Source organism: Lingula anatina, chromosome 2 (genome assembly GCF_051362555.1).
Source record: "Lingula anatina isolate TDL-2025a chromosome 2, LinAna3.0, whole genome shotgun sequence".
In the NCBI taxonomy this organism is placed as follows: Eukaryota; Metazoa; Brachiopoda; class Lingulata; order Lingulida; family Lingulidae; genus Lingula; species Lingula anatina.
In genome coordinates, this window is record NC_141768.1 from 32635599 (window position 1) to 32652533 (window position 16935).

At 33.3% G+C, this 16935-nt stretch overlaps 1 protein-coding gene across 1 annotated transcript; it reads left to right on the forward strand.

Moving 5' to 3' along the window:
* The first annotated feature begins 3730 nt into the window (after positions 1–3730).
* Positions 3731–16369, forward strand: LOC106170000 (protein ERGIC-53-like). The gene is made up of 14 exons (XM_087004001.1): positions 3731–3996; positions 4889–4945; positions 5471–5568; positions 6280–6387; positions 6779–6840; positions 7610–7709; positions 8464–8587; positions 11380–11435; positions 11740–11834; positions 12082–12133; positions 12405–12676; positions 13406–13550; positions 14143–14243; positions 14392–16369. The coding sequence occupies exons 1-14, from the start codon at positions 3831–3833 to the stop codon at positions 14426–14428; spliced, it is 1473 nt and encodes a 490-aa protein (XP_086860127.1). The 5' UTR covers positions 3731–3830; the 3' UTR covers positions 14429–16369.
* Positions 16370–16935: the final 566 nt, after the last annotated feature.

Below are 16935 nucleotides of genomic sequence, written 5' to 3' on the forward strand. Positions count from 1 at the left end.
CAAAGTGACCCTTGGTGAGATTAAAGAACACTTAGGAGGAGGATATTGCTAAAACATCGTCATTACGTGTATAATGATATATTAAGACAAGTATCGCCATGCACAAGCGGGCTATACTGGCATGTTGCTCTGTTACAAAAGGGTCGATAAATCCGGTAATGTCAAAAAGCATAGACAGAAAGCATGACTACCAATTACAGAAAGGGGGTGGTGGTGATTTTGCATATTAACATTTTATGTCCATTTAAATGTGGGCTTTTGTATTTCAAAATTACCAGAAATATACTTATTTGAAGCGGATCAACAGGTTATAATTTAACATGAGTACATAAAGGTCATAAAGATGGTGCCATAATTAAAAACGAGAAAAAAATAATATCGGCTTTAATATCACCTGTCAATCAAATATTTTCCTTTGAAAGGTGCCCACCTTCATTACAGGCTCTCATTTTTTTCTCCAGGAGGCATTTATGTCTGGGCATGTATGAATTACTGTACTGGGAAAAAGTTCTAAGTTCGTTCGTGGGTATGATGATAATCGAGTATGTTCGTGAGACCTCTCAGCTCATTTTTCCCCCGGAGATTGTTCCGGAAGCTTGGAAACTCGATTACACAGAAGTAAGTGATGACTGCTTAAGTTCTGTCAGAAGTAAATTGAAAGATATCGCCAACTGAAATTGAAGCCAAAGAAATTACGGAGCCTGTCATGAAGGAAAACCAAGAGACATTAGATCTGTAATAAGTAAATGGTCAAACTGTATATGACAATCGCAATTTTTCAGGTTCCAATGGGTTTCATACCCGAATCAACGAGTATGTGTGGTTTTGATGAAAAAATTAACACACACGTGCATCAGGTAATATTCTACCAAATTATTGTAAAAAAGAAAAAAGAACATCAATGAATAAGTCCGAATTTGTTTTCTAAGAAAGGTTCTCGTGTCAGTGATGTTGTTGTTTTGATGACTTACCGAGCCTACGCGCAATATCCAAATAAATCAATAAGAGAAAGCGTGTTTGAACAACAACAACGACAGGAAGACTGTGTTATGCAACCCGAACCACATAGTCATGCTTTCTGGTGTATTTACTGAACGTCGATTATCTTATCTGCATATAAGCTATTGTGTTAGCTGTGTGAGAACAACGTGGGAATTATAGATTTACCAATAAACAGTATCAATAGTGGACTGAACTCGAAAGACTCACATATGGACCATAGTGATAGATATAAATAAGAATGTGAAGATACTCAAATAATAATAATAATAATAATAATAATAATAATAATTCTTATTATTTATTTATTTTAAGTCTAAAATCCATAAAATATTCAGTAGACCCTACATCTTAAACAATTTATGAAAGCTTTTTGTAAAATGATTATGAGATATGCATGTTTATGAAATTAGAGTTTGACTACAATAACAGTAATTAGAATTAAAAAATCCAAGATTTCGCCATAAGATGCAATTTCTAATATATACAATGTCATTAATAAACATATTAAATATGTGTGTTTTTTCGCTCCTTAAATGATATCTGCCAGTGAATCATTTGTCTTAGGTGAATAGGCAGGTTATTCTACTCCACCGCTGCAGCTATGCAAAATGCTGGATCACCATGTTTAACCTAGCTTTGGGAGTTTTCAGTTAAAGTTTGTCACCAGCTGACCCTAGAGTTCTTTGTGACGTTTAATCAGATCACTTATATATTTTGGAGCTAGATTATAAAATGCAGCACGTGTAAAAAACTCAATTCTAGCCCGACCTCGTAACCAGTGCAGCTGCTTTAAAATTGGAGTAATGTGGTAATCTTTAGGCTATAACATTACAAACCGTTTCAAAATATATTCTGAATTGTATTTTTTTAATCTTATCATGTGGACATCCATAGAGTACAGGGTTGCAGTTATCCAGCTTAGAAGAGACTAATGCATGTATAACAGCAGCAGCAGATGATAAATTCAGATGCTTTCCTAAAGTGCCCATATTCCGAATGTTGAATAATATTAACAGGACTTGGTAATGTTGGAGATCTATCTATCTCCCCATTGATGGTGTAGAATCAAACTATAGCCTACTTTTAATTTTTACATGGGGAGAGTTTATTTGCCACACTAGCACCTATTTACAGCTGGTGGTTCTGTACAAGACCCTTGTTATGCGGCTGAGTACGGCTGAGTAATAACATAAAAACCGATTTTGCCGGCAAAGAGGCCATTACTGACTAACGGATTGACTTGACTTTGCCAATTTGACTTGACGGATTCAGCCGAATTGGCATACTAATTAACCGGCCGGCTGTCTTTGCCGACTTAACTAATTGACTGATTAATTTGACTGACTTAGCTGACTACCTGACTTGTCAATTAAAAGACTGGCTGGATCCCAATGTAGGCCTATTATATAGAGTGAATAGGCCTATATAATTCTTTGATCTATTGGCCAGAGTTTTGACACGTTTGGGTCAAAATTTAATTTTGATAGTTATGTTTCATTTAAGTGGTAATTCTATCACCTAACAGTTGAATTAACGATTGCCAACCTTCTCATTTCTTTCCATCATTCCATGCATACAGTCCAAGTATAGTTAGGTTTTTTTTTTCAAATTTAAAGACAACGTTACTTTGGTTTTCAACCATCAAAGGGTATTTTTTGTCAAAAAGGTAAAGCCGGTTTGCTATAGTAATTATAAGTATCAGAGTCAATTGAGAAATCACCTACTTCACCAACAGTGTCGCATCAAAAGCTTTAAGTGAACAATATAGATTTCAAAATTAACCGAAATCTTTGACTGATTAGCAATATTGGCCTACCTATCCCAAACATGGTAGCCTACGTTGAAAAAATTTAAACTTCATAATTTGTAAAATCGGTAAGTAAATGAATAAGAATCGAAATTCAAGGCATGCACAAAAATGTAAAGGCTTTAGTAGATAAATTAAACAAAATTAGAAAATGCAGCCTTTTCTAAAATTACGATATAAAAAAATTTCTGGTGTTTCGGAGAGCAAACAGTGCCCTTTGATACGGTTTAGAACAATGATTTAGCTAGTTAAAAGTATAATTTGAAGAGAGGAATATAACTGGTGTGATATATTTTTCAGAAAGTGAAGGGGGGGGGGGGTCAGGACCCCCCTGACCCCCCTCTAAATCCGCCACTGTGATATAGGATCGAGTCACTGTGGGGTGTAGCTGAGACTGATATTCAGGCACATGCAACACGCTGACTAAAGGAAGAGAATGACTTCCTGGACTTTGAAAAGGAAAAGGTAACAATTTTTAAAGATTCACCCCCTAAAATAAATAAATAATAATAATAATAATAATAATAATAATAATAATAATAATAATAATAATTGATAAATTCAATCCGTCACTAATTATGACCTCTATATTTTCTATATAGACCTATTTATGCATTGAGATTAATAATAAACATAGGATTTTGATGCAAGTGAAGATTTCAGTCTATTATGGAATTAGAAATTTTACTTCAAAGATGCGCAGAGCAATAAATAAAAACGATTCGTAGTTCGTCTGCTTGTCTCGTGAACAGGTGCCTTTGACCCATATCCGTTCAATTTCAACCAATAAGATAAAGCCAGGTGAATGTCAGTTTGACCTAATTTACCGCAGTCTGTACAGAACCGACGCATTTACTTATCTAATACGATAGACTAAATACCAAATTCCAGGATTTCTTTAACAAACATTGAAAACCTACAGTGCTAATTGTCGCATATTTTGTAAGATAACTGCAAGCCAGTTACAAAGGTGTTACAGGGCACTTCCGCTGTCAGATGACACGTGGTACAACACTCTAAGATGGCTGTGGGCATGGATGTTGTTTTGGCCGGCTGCACTCTCATATTCGCTGTTTATTCGGTAACTGCAGAACTACCACGTAAAAAATTTGAATATAAGCTCAGTTTAAAGGGGCCGCATCTTATACAGAGTGATGGGTCAATTCCTTTTTGGACGCACGGTGGAAGTAAGTATTTTGAGCTAAAGGCCGGCTGGACCCTATGGCATATGTTAGATGTTAATCAGTTGCATACGTGGATAGTGATGTTGCTTGTTTTCACGACAGAATTTGACCTCTTGTGTAACGTTTTATTCGAGACAAATGTTCGTCCCGTCTCTATGTGTGTTTGCTGGTCAGTTTTTGCAATTAATCTTGAACTTTAAGTTAAAAATGGGATTTGTGATAGTAGGTGCTGAGCTAGCTGAACAAAATGACTGTGGTATAACTAGGCTTAGTTAGCTGGCAGTACAGTATATTGTAATTTCTTTTTATTGCTGTGGTGCATTTATAAATCTTCGATTTATTATATAGAAGAGGTAAAGCTGTGATAAGTATAATCAAAGTCAAAAGAATATTATTTATTTCGATATTTTCATTTCCTTGTATGTACATTTAGACACAGGAAGGGGGGGGTATTATCATTAAAATTTTTATAGCTTTTTTCTAAAGGTCCAATGTAAACTTCATGATATGCATTTACCTAAAGTGCAATGTCCAGATTCATTTTTTGCTCAGAACATTTTTGAAATTTTGACTGTACATCTGTCAACAGTCCCATATAGCTTGTGTGATCTCACAACTACTGTGTTGCAGTTTTCAGGCTGAAAAAATGTTTTTCTTATGAAGAAATGCATAGCTGTACTTCTATTTTAAATCCCAATTCTGTATTATGGTGTTGTAGTGCTACAGTGTGTATTGGGTTTTACTTGCACTTAAATAATTTTCAAATAGTCGGTTATCCCTAACTTCTCAGGTTCCGTATGTGCCTTTTTTGGCCTTTAAATAAAATAATTTTAGTATGTAACATTGTTTAAAAATAAAAGCTTATGCAAAGCTGGTTCTTTTTTTTACATTTTAGATGCAATTGCTAGTGACCAGTCTATAAGAGTAACTCCATCTCTTCGAAGTCAAAAAGGTAAAGTATTACATCTATCAGCATACACTTTATTACTGTAGACTCTGATGACACGGAAGAAATCATCTTGATATCAGTAGACAAGTTTATAAGGTCTTTTATAAAAAGCAGTCTTTTAGTTTATGAGATTTTTATTTAATTTTTCTATAAAGCCTTAACAATAAAAGTGGTAGGAAGGATGCTGAATGATTAAGTGCAAAATTTCCTTGTCGAAGAACAAAAGATTACAGAAAAAAAGAGAAACAGATGAGTGATATTATTGATTTTTTAGTCTAAAAAGGCTCTCTCCTTAAACAGGTTTACCACAGAAAGGCCCAGGCCTGTAAAACTGTGCGTCTTTATCTGGTTGTTAAGAGCAATCAGGCTGTACAATCAAATAGCCAGCCCATCGTTTGAATGAGAACAACTAATGAACTGCTCTAAACAACTGTTCACATATTGGAAATCAATACCCATGTGGCACTAATGTACTAGTTATTTAATCTATACACCTGGATAACCTTTTTCTCTGTGTTGTTTGTATAGGGTGGGTGTGGTCTAAGAATACCAACCCCCATGAGCATTGGGAGGTTGAGGCTACCTTCAGGATATCAGGCAGAGGAAGAGTTGGAGCTGATGGACTGGTAAGAAGACATGAAAAAACCATGGTAGAATCTGCAGAGCTGTAGTGTTTGAACTGCAGTTATGATTTGCCATGATATTCTCTACTGAATGATTTACAGAACAGATCTGTGTATTTTATGGATTAATATTGTGTCTGAGGCACTAGCCGCTAAAGGGTAAATGAAAAATGTGTTGAGTGAAATGATGTGGCACAGCTTGAGTGTGCTCCAGAACGTCAAAATTTTTCAATGTCATAGCATTAATAATTCTTAATTTAAATAAATGTTCCTTTGCACATGCTAACCTCTCTGGTCACAATTAATAAGATATATTTCTATAAATATTTACATTTAATTTATATTTAAATCTGATATCGGTTATGCAGCTGATAGGGCTTATGCTAATTGTGCACCCTTCAGAACTTTGTTAAGAATGCACACAAAAAACACTGGAGGATCCAGGATTTTGCGGAGGAGGGCACAAAGATAAAAAAATTGGCTTGCTTCATTGGCATATATTAAGTAGTAAACTGGGACCTTTTTTTTTTTTTTTTTTTTTTTTTTTTAGTATCTGGGGCACCAAGTTTGAAAAATTGTTTTGTTTTATCACATTACCTTTGTTATACTGTTAACTAAATGGGGGTGGGGGAGGGGGTTTGTGGTTCACTTGGCTCTCCCACTTGAATCTGTCATTGAGTGGGACTATGTAATATTGATATGGTATTGCTTCAGGCCATCTGGTATACCACACAACAAGGAATGGATGGACCAGTGTTTGGTGGAAAAGACCAGTGGAATGGTCTCGGAGTATTCTTTGACTCATTTGATAATGATGGCCAAGTAAGTAGGAAACTTCTTAACATGTGATTAATGGCAAACTAGAAGTGAATTGTTTGTTTGGTGAAATATGTATATTGGTTTTTTCTTTTTTAATGATAGTAAAAGAGTAATTTCAAATTGTTTCTAGAGGTTTATTGAATGGTGAAATGGCATGTCTCATAATAAAAAGTAAAGTCTCTTTAAATACAGCTGACTCTTTTAACTGTTGTTGTTTGTTAATTTATCCGGTGAATATCATTATATTTCCAGCTTCTGTAGAATAGACAGTCTTAGATGTCAATTGGTAATTAATTATGCATTTTTCAAGGGATATATTCCAATGATCTTTAAGAAAAATGTTGCTATACAGACTAAATTCATGATGTTCAAATGCTTTTTTTCCAATTTGCAGCACAACAACCCCTATGTTATGGTGATGCTGAATGATGGCACTAAACAATATGATCATAATAGGTAACTTTTTATTGACTGTTAAATCCTCAGATCAGGGGATCAAAGGTGTTACAATCACTTTTATCTCGGTTGCCTTACCTTGATTCACAATACCACGTACTATTTTTTTTATTCATTGTAATGACACATATACAGGAAATGGTTTTTATAGTTAAATTAATGCTGGCTGACTTTGCTGATCTCACTCAGAAGGGAAAAAAAGAGATACAAATGAAACTAATTAAAAGAAATATGCGAAGCGCACAGAGTTGTAAGTTTTGGTTAAACTAAGGATTTGTTCAGCAACTCTTGTGTGCAGTTACAGTTCTTGCCATACTGCAATAATTTTTTTTTTTTAATTTTTTTTCAATTCTTTTCTTATTTTTTGACAGTCTATGTCAAGTTGACACCCTGACTGGAATGACACATGTACAAAGTGACTGAATTATTGTGATAAATTCATTACTCTAAAATAAGTTTCTGGTTGTGACATTTACAGGGGTGTGCATCTTTTGTATGATTTGGTACAAATCATATGATTCAAGTGTCACCATAATGCAAGATATTGAATTAAGATGCATTTTAGTATATTCTTTTATAATGAACGAGTTATGATGTAATTTCCTTTACTGATATATTTTCTACAACTGTTCCTGTCAAAATAACAATATATACGGCTTCTTTTGTATTTTATGCTATATAGCATGTAAGACATTATTGACTCACAAAGTGTCTTTTAATTCTGAATAATTAGACCTTTTCTTATTATCATTTGTTTTCCCTATTTCAGTGATGGTCAGCACCAGCAACTAGGAGGCTGCCTCAGGGATTTTAGAAACAAACCTTTCCCTGTAAAAGCTAAAATTGAATACTACAAGAATGCCCTTACAGTAAGTTATCTTCTTTAGGTACTTACATAAAATTTTCAGGCACAACACCTTCTTTTACTTTTGCACTTTTTGAAGTTAATCATATCCGTTTGTTTAATTTCTAAAATGAATCAAACTTTTAAAAACTTTTGAATCAACATTTCGGTATAACTTACAATATTTATTTTATTTTTTAATTTGATTAATTTTGTTAGAATATGTTGAGTTGTTTTATTATGTTTGGCATATACTCTCAAATCCTCAGCCCTTGCTTCATTTGTTCTTAGTTATCATTATTTTAGTTGAGCATTTACATGTTTTAGCAAAAATCATTATGTATATATTTATCATTATTGTTGTGTAAAGGGTCTTGAAAATAAAAGCTACAGTGGATTATGATGAAAACACTGATTGATTCCCAACATTAATATGTATATAAATATATAGTTGTTATGTTTATGTTAAAATGAACATTGAAAAGGGAACTTATGGTGTCAAGATTGTCAAATTTGTTTACTAGTAATACTAGTATTTCTGTTATGAACTGTTTTCACCACTCTTTATGGGAAAGTAGTTTGCCTATTTCTCAGAGTAACTTGAATATAACCTGGATGATTCTTGCCCCTCACAGTGGACCACAGTATCTCAGTGCTTAAAAGGTTAAAGAATGTATGGCTTTTTTTTTCAAAGAAAAATATTAATTTGGTTAAGAGAATTTTAAAGCTGATCAATTTCTTAAAGGACATCTTTTGTCAATTTTTTTTCTCTTTTTTAGCTTTCCATCCATAATGGTATGACCAACAATAAGGATGATTATGAAATCTGTGTCAGGGCAGAGAATGTAAATCTTCCAAGGAATGGGTACTTTGGTGTCTCAGCAGCCACAGGTGGACTAGCAGGTACTGTAGAACAAGTTAATTATATACAGACATTAGAGTAATTTAGTTCTGATTTGAGTTGCATTTAGAATGATAAGAAATATGGATAGATTTTTTTCCAAAATAGTCATCACTGTTGGAAGCTTCTGGAAAGCAAGAACATTGTGCTCTAGCTGAAATGAGCGCTTCTTTCAGTTGCAGAATTTTGCTGTTGTCATAGCTTTGCAAATTATAGATTAGTGGACATTGTGATGTTTTGTTAAATTGGTTTGGACTTTGGAAACAAATTTTGTTGAAATAATTGTTTCATACCTCTAAATAAATCTGAGAATTGTTAAGTTATTAATAAGGGGTTACGGAAAAAATGTTGTTTTGAAAGACAAAATTTCAGAAAGTAATCAGTACAAAAATATGGTTTTAATGAAGTAAGCCTATCATGTAGATTTCCATTTATCACAAAAGCTAGACAATCACATAAAAGAAACTGTTACCTGTTGTGCATTATCTTTATCAGAAAAATGGGATATTGATGTTCTGTGCTGATAAAAGAGTAAATTATGCGGTGACAGGAATTAGAGAAATAATGTCTGTTGAAATGGTAATGTTACTTGCCGTTATGAAAGGGTAATTATATGGTTAGGCCTTTTATCATGTTTTAACACATTTAAGTAATTAACTTGCTTCATATGTGTGGAAAATGATATGTGAAGAAAACATTCGTGTAGTAAAAAATGTCAGTAAATTCTCAAGGGACTTTCTTACCAGCTTTACACAAGAGTACTCCTCTATCAGTCTTCCCTTTAGTTAGGACACCATATGGTTATATTGGGTCCATTGAATCACTTGAAGGGTATTTAAGACCAGTGGACCTTCTATTCATATGACCAATAATGGCTGCTTTTCTTAACCTAGCCATATACATAAAAATCTGACATAAGAAATAAATGGGCTGGTTTGATGGAATAATAGACTAAGATTATTTCTAATTGATTGAAGTAGTGGGTGTTATGAGTGCAGGAGGTATTTTTATCATATCTTTTGAACAATACTTATCATGTGCGACTGAATATTAGATATTGTGTAAAAGGGGAGTTTCAGTACAGATTGATAGAAAAGTGAATTGTCCAGAATTGAGCTGCATATAGTTTCACTGTATTTCTGATGTAATAATACATTATTTTAAGACAATTGTGTTTTCATCATTGATCTTAGCCTTTGAGAGTGTAAAGTAAGGTAACTAAATATCCATTATTCAAATGTGGATCATGATGTGAATTATTATTCCAAAGCTTCCAATTTCTAAAGTTTAACCTGTTCAATTTCTTTTAGGAGCTGTTGGTTTGTAGCATTTTTGTCAGTAGAGAGTTTCTAATCAAAGTTTTTTTTTCATTTGCATATCTCACACATTGCTTGAAGTGTTATATAATTCTTCATCACCATGTTTGCTAATTCAGTAGAACCATGCTGTGATATTCAGAGTTTATTATTTTCTGTATACTGAGTGCTGTTGTGTGTTCTGTCTTGCAGAAGCTTCTAAGGGTGGTTTAGTGAACACTGTTGTTGTTGATGTTGTTGTTAACCTTAATTATCAAATTTCATTATAAACCTTACTAGTCATAATGGTTTTTCAATTTTTGTTGGTAACAAAATTTTTTTAGTATGATAATTATCTTTGGTTTTCAAAATAATATCGATTTAAACACTGTTGCTGTGTTTCCGTAGAGATAATGATGTTATTCTCACATAATTTCCTTTGTGTCTCAAATGGTAGTCAGCATTTAATTTTGCAGTTCACTCATAGATCTGGTGTGATACAGTTTATTCAACAACAGCCACGTTTTATTAATTTTTTTGTCAATTACTTGAGTAAAATAAGTGTTAACATTTTTAAAACTTCAGATATCTGATGTGGTAGAGCAGCAGTAGAATTTCTTTTCAACACAAATCAATTGGAAAAGCATATTATCACAATTAACAATGAAATCAGACCTTTGTGGTAGATATTTCTTCACTTTCAACTCTGTAAGGTGAAAAAACTCTTAGCGTAGTAAATTTTACAGAATCCTTAGAATTAGATGACACCTTTTGTATGATTTCATTGTTAAGAGCAGGTTTGTTCTTGTACTCGCACATTGTTTTAATATGCTGAAATCTAATTGGCAATATAGGACCACTGGTTCACAAAAATATAGACTGAGATACTGCCAAACTTATGATTATCTTATTTATCATGTCAGATATCTTGTGTTTTGATTTCATGGTTTCCAGTTTAGATTTTTTTGTCTAGAAGGAAATTTTTGCATAATAGCCTTCAGCAAGAGAAAAAATGGAAAGCATCTTCGAGGGGAAAGACATTTTTTTATAAAACATAACATTCTTTTGTAATTGAAATTGTTTTAAGAATGTATTTTTACTGAGTGTAAAACTCGGGCATGGCAAGGTTTTAAAGAAATCATGAAATTAAAACCAAAGGACTTATATATATAGATGGCAGCATACCTATATGTATGATGATATACTGCTAGCACTGCATGCTGCTGCTGTTAGTAAAATGATAGTTTTCGTTATGTTATGTATTTGTACTGCATGCAGTGGTTAAAGAATGGGGAAGCTTGCCTATTAGATTATATTATTAAAATACAGTTTTCTTTCCTGGATTTACGTCAGCAAAAATAATAAACGTATTTTGTAGTTTGATTTCATTTTTGTAATATAGTTGCTATTAGCAACACTCAGTCTCATACAGACAATATATTCACGCAATCATTTCCGTTGGCAGGTTTTACTCACTGTTTTCTATCATTGCCTTTCAGATGATCATGACTTGGTGTCATTTATCACCCACTCCATGACAGTGCCAGTGACAGGGGTATGCATAATCTATACAACTTCTTTTGGCATGGTTCACCTTTTCCTGTATAAAATCCTAGATTTATTGTGAAGCTCATTTATTAGTAGAGAGGATATTCAATTATTAAGTAAGAGTATTGATACTTTCACTTCAGCAGAATTGTATGACAGAGACTGTGCTGTACTTCAGGTCTATCTGCTTTCTCCTATGATTTAAAATGTGAGAAGAGGAATATACTTTCTCTTGGGGGGGGGGGGGTGAATATCTTTGAATTTGGGATACATAATTAAAGATCATATGACATTTTTCTTACAACCTCAAGGCACAACCAGAAGGAAAGGTATCTCCAGAAGACAAGAAAAAGTTTGAAACTGAATTTGATGAGTACTGGGAGAAATTACAGAAGGCACAAGAAGAGTAAGACAAGTTTATGATCACTGAATTAAGAATTATTGATTTTTTTAAATTTTAAAAGTGTAATTGTGCAGCTTTAGAAAAGTTAACCAGCATATTTGTTTACATAACTTATGATGTATGGTATTTTAGGTGCCAAGTTTATGACTTTTCTTAGTATAATTTTTTTTCCAATTTATTTTAATTGCAAGTTTCATTGATGATATAGTGAGGTTGTTGTTGTTTACTTTTTCATTTACTTTACTTTTAGATACAAACAACAGCACCCAGATAAAGCCAGGGAAATGGAGGAGTCACAAGCGGTAAGTGCTGGTAAAAGATTCTTTAGATGTGTTGATTATTGTTTGAAGTTTTTGAGTAACTGTAACATATCAATTTAATATATGTTGCCTTATTGATCCTTTAAGAGACGGTATTGAAAATGGCTTTTGCTTTGTCAGAGTAATATTATCATTATTATTTCATCTAGCCATTTCATGTAAATGGATCTAAGTTGATGGTAAATAAAGTATAAATCATACATGGAAGGGTGCTTAAATTTTTAATATCATATGTGAAACTCACTTTTTTCAGTATGAGGGTGCTTATGAGAGAGAACTGCGCATGATTTTCGAGGGTCAGAATGGCATCCACAGAGTTATGAATGAGCTGCACAGAAAGGTGGATGAACTGATAGGAAGACAGGCCTCCATCGAGTCCCAGTTGTCAGCTAGGGTAGGGTCACCCCAGTACCAACAGCAGGGACAGCCTGCCCAGCTCCCAGCCTCAGATGGTATGAGAAGACACGAGGTAGACTCTCTACTCAATAGTCAGAGGGATGTCAGTAACATGATCAATGATGTCAAGTAAGAGCCCACCTGTGCTATGAAATTTTATTTACTGAGGGAGGCTCTCTTATATTGGGTACTTTTTATTTACAACAGCTACTAATGATTAAAACAAAAAGCAAAAAAATATGTTCTTCATTATTTAATGAAAGCTTTAGATTATTGGTTTTTTTTGATGGAGCATCAGGAATGTGTCAACAAAACTTCGCATTTAGTAAAGAACGCTCGGTGATGTTTGGACTTTTCTGACATAACATACCCACTTACGACTTGTTTACAAACTTCGTGACATTTTTCAGGACGCTACCTCTTGTAAACAAGCTGGATTACTCAAAAAAAAATTTTTTTCATATTTTTTACTCATGTGGTAAACAGATTTTGTCTTATAATTTTTTTCAAAATCGCTAGGGCAGAAATGGTGTTTCTGAAATATGAGAGAGTCTCCTTAAGGATTTTTTGAAGCAAAAATCATCTTTATGTGAAATAGTGTCTGCATAAAATTGTGTTATCATCATCTTCAGGGTAGAATGGTTTTGTTACTTTGTTCTTTTGTGTAGAGTATACTAGGAGTGTAAACTGTGACTGAATGTTTATGTTAGGATAATTTCCATTGGCTTTGTATGAATAAAAGAAAGGGTTTTGTTCTAAAGGATCCAATTTGTAACCAAAATGTATAAGGCAATTATTCTTGTGCCCGAATGTTTTTAAGTGGTGCATTTTTGGAATGACATTTGACAATATTTTTAGGTTTTTAGTAAGTGATATACAGAAGAGGTCTGCACAGGCACAGGGTCCAGGTGGAGGAGACCCCTTTGCTTCCCAGCAACTCCTACACCAAATCAGAGATAACATGAATGAGCTAAAAACTGATTTACTTTCAAGGCCTAACCAGGTATGGGTGATCACCTCTCCATTACTTTAGTATTTTGTGGATTGAACTTTTAAAGGCTTCCACAATGAGCCTTACATGTTTATGTAGTCAAAATGTTATTTCCTTGGAAATTTTCACATATTGTATCCAAAACCATTGACAGAGTTATAAATTAGTTAATTAACAGTTATAATTAATAAGTTGTCCATTAACTTATTTTTGAGTTTGAAATTTCCGGTATTTGACTCGCTCTCATAATGGAATTAGAGAGTAACTCAAAATTTTAAAGGCCTGGGGTAAAAATTTGTGAGGGGATTTACAGTCCTTGTTTAATATCTGTAAAGCTGTAATGTGCCGTGTACCTTTAACATGAATTTGAGTCTGTATCTACAAGGTAGATTTAACCGTGGTTAAAGTTGCTGTGGATTAATTTACATGTTTTAATATATCATATCTTTATATTTGTTTTTGCTTGAAAATACTCTTGAAAAAAGGTGTTTTTTTATATTGTAAAACCTAAAAAAGTTGGCTTTATATGAATAAAAGAAAGAATTTTGTTTTCAGGAATCAAATTGGTGACCCAAATTTATAAGGCAATTATCATTTGTTCCAGGGTTGTCCACCAGTCCAGGGTGGCTCCTGTCTAACACCAGCCTACTTTTTTATATTCATGGGTGCTCAGTTAGCAATGATGATAGGATATATTGTTTATAGGTAAGTTTGAAAAATAGTTTAACAATTAAAAATGCTAATATTTCATTAATTCAACCTGTTCCACATTACAATTTAGTTTTTCATTTAGTTGTATTGGATTGATATTGAAAGAAAGTTTTTCTTGAATGTATTTTCTTTAACCTTTCAGAAACAGCAAAGAGGCAGCAGCCAAAAAGTTCTATTAATATATTTGAAGCCTTTTGTTAAAAACAAAGAAATTCAAAAGAAGAAGAAAGAAATTGTGATCAGCCTACAGCTGAATGCTTCCCATCGAGACACCTGTTGCAATTAAGTACCAAATAATATATTTGGAAAAATAGTTGGAGAGAAATTTTAAGTTTAAAAGTAATAAAGCTTTGTGGTTGTCAGTTGTCTGTGGTTAACAGCTTCAAATGTTCAATGTGAATTTGGCACAATTACCTACACAAAGAGTATGTATGCAATTATACTTATGAAAAAGTATGGCCTTCATTACTGTACATTAACTTGCTTTATGGTTTATGAATTTGCTGACCATTGTATTTTTTTCATAGTCCATTTGCATATGAAGTGAAAATGGATATTAAGTTTTAATATCCTATATTGTGAACATACCCTTGACTCGACCTGCTGAAGTAATAAATGCTGCAGATTGACCTTTTAAGTATAGTGTCCATATCCCATGGGAACACCCGATTCCTGTGAAACAAAGCCAAAAAAAGGGGGGGGGGGTATAATGTCATACTCACTGTTGAGAACATACATTTAAAAATACATCATTGATATCATTTAGTAAAAGTATAGAAAAAATTAAACGATGAATAGTTGGCATAATTAATGTTTTGATTTTTCGTAGGTACTTGCTGAAACTTCATTCAGCATTTCACTGTGCTTGTTTTCGGTAGTAATTAAGTTTAATTAACTTTGTGAAAGCAAATTAAGTATCCATGGTAGAATCCCATGTGTGTGTGTGATCATCTTGTGTTTTTGTAGCTCATTTTTGTCCATCTTATCATTGCCAGCTTGCAGGACTTGATTTAAACACATTTTGTAAAAATGTTTGGATGATCACATTTCTAGTCAGTTTCAGTAGCTTGATGTTTTTTAGCTTCATTGCTATGATGTTGTATTGAGAAAGTTCATGTTAAAGACACGAATGAAATGGTAGTCTTCTCTCAGGCAGTTAAAACATATAATAGTTGAAAGACAAGATGAATTATAAGGGTAGTGGGTATTTTTTTTTATTTAGTTACCATAAAGTTGTTTTTTTCTTCCTATGAAGTAAGAAACGGCTTTATCAGTATATGCCTGACTGTTAGTCATGAAATGATATGTTGTCAGATATTTCCAGTATGGTATTAAGATATTAATATGTAAGATAATTTATATGATAATTAGGTAGACATTTAGCTTTTTGTATTTGATTGGCAAATATTGTATTTTAAATAGATTTCTAGGGGCCAAGGTGTTTTATTGTGTTTGAAGGCAGAGACTATGCTTTCTTGCCTGTGCTGATGTTCAGCAGATTGTACGAAGCCAGCGACCAGTATCAATAATTTGTAGTCAAAGGGGTGTGGCAATGTTTAATTTTAAGAAAATTTATGTATTTTGTTTTTCCTTTAGTGTTTGATTCTTCACTTGCCATAATTCAAGGTGCAAGGCCTCTGGTGCTTTGTTATATGTTCATGTCACGTTTTGTTTGTTTAGATTGGTTCAGTATGTTATTTGTTTAACTATATAAGAGAATTTTAGTTTTGTTCGATACCATTGAACAAAGAAATGTCTTGTGCATTTTAGAATTCTTTGTGAAATTTTATGGAGATGATCGAAAAAGATATCTAGTATGATATATTCATTATCACTCAAGACAACTTCATAAGCCTACTAGATTTTGATAGAACCATGCATAACTGCGTCTCATCAGGAAAATGTTGGTGTAAAAAAGGGTGCTACCCCGGAAGTAGTAGTATGGCCACTCATTCCCATTCTGAATCAGTAAAATTCAGTGTACTTGTTGTTTAGACACTATACAAAGTTATATTAATAGGAACCAGTAGGATTTTCTAGTAACAGTTATACTCATTAAGGTTAAGGGATTCCAGACTGTCACAATATTTTTTTAATAAATGATCAATTTACAAAATACAGTTTAAGATGCTTTTTTTATTTTTTCAGACTTCAATTTTAAGTGCAAGAATCTTTTTACACCCTAAAAAAGATCTCTCATTAAATAATTTTAATTCTGGAAGCTATCATTGGAACTATGAACAATCTAATAGATAATATCATGAACCACAGGGCTATTGAAAGGAGTGTTCACAATCAAGTTTGGCATTCCTACTCCAAAGGACATTCATTGCTGAAGTTAAGTGACTGGTTAAGGCTTCGTTCACATGGAATGTCTATTTTCTAAAAATCTATTTTCTATTCGCGCTATCTTATGATCACGGTCTGTGCCCTGAATATCCCGCCGTGTAATTACTGGCAGCGCAAGCCAGTTACTTATAGTAACTTATAGTAACTGGCTCACCCTGCCAGTAATTACGCCGCGGGATATTCAGGGAACAGACCGTGATCATAAGACATACCGCGAATAGAAAATAGAATTTAGAAAATAGACATTGCATGTGAATGAAGCCTTTAAGTCTATTCTCTGTACTCCTACTTTCCACAAACTGGAATTTGAGAGTGAAAACAGTTATTCATACCTCAA

What these genes read in the sequence shown, in the direction of transcription:
- LOC106170000 (XM_087004001.1), top strand. Translation starts at nt 3,831, where the DNA reads ATGGCTGTGGGCATGGATGTTGTTTTGGCCGGCTGCACTCTCATATTC. An exon ending in ACTACAAGAATGCCCTTACA is followed by an intron (nt 7,710 to 8,463) that starts GTAAGTTATCTT and finishes TCTCTTTTTTAG; the next exon opens with CTTTCCATCCATAATGGTAT. An exon ending in AACATGATCAATGATGTCAA is followed by an intron (nt 12,677 to 13,405) that starts GTAAGAGCCCAC and finishes CAATATTTTTAG; the next exon opens with GTTTTTAGTAAGTGATATAC.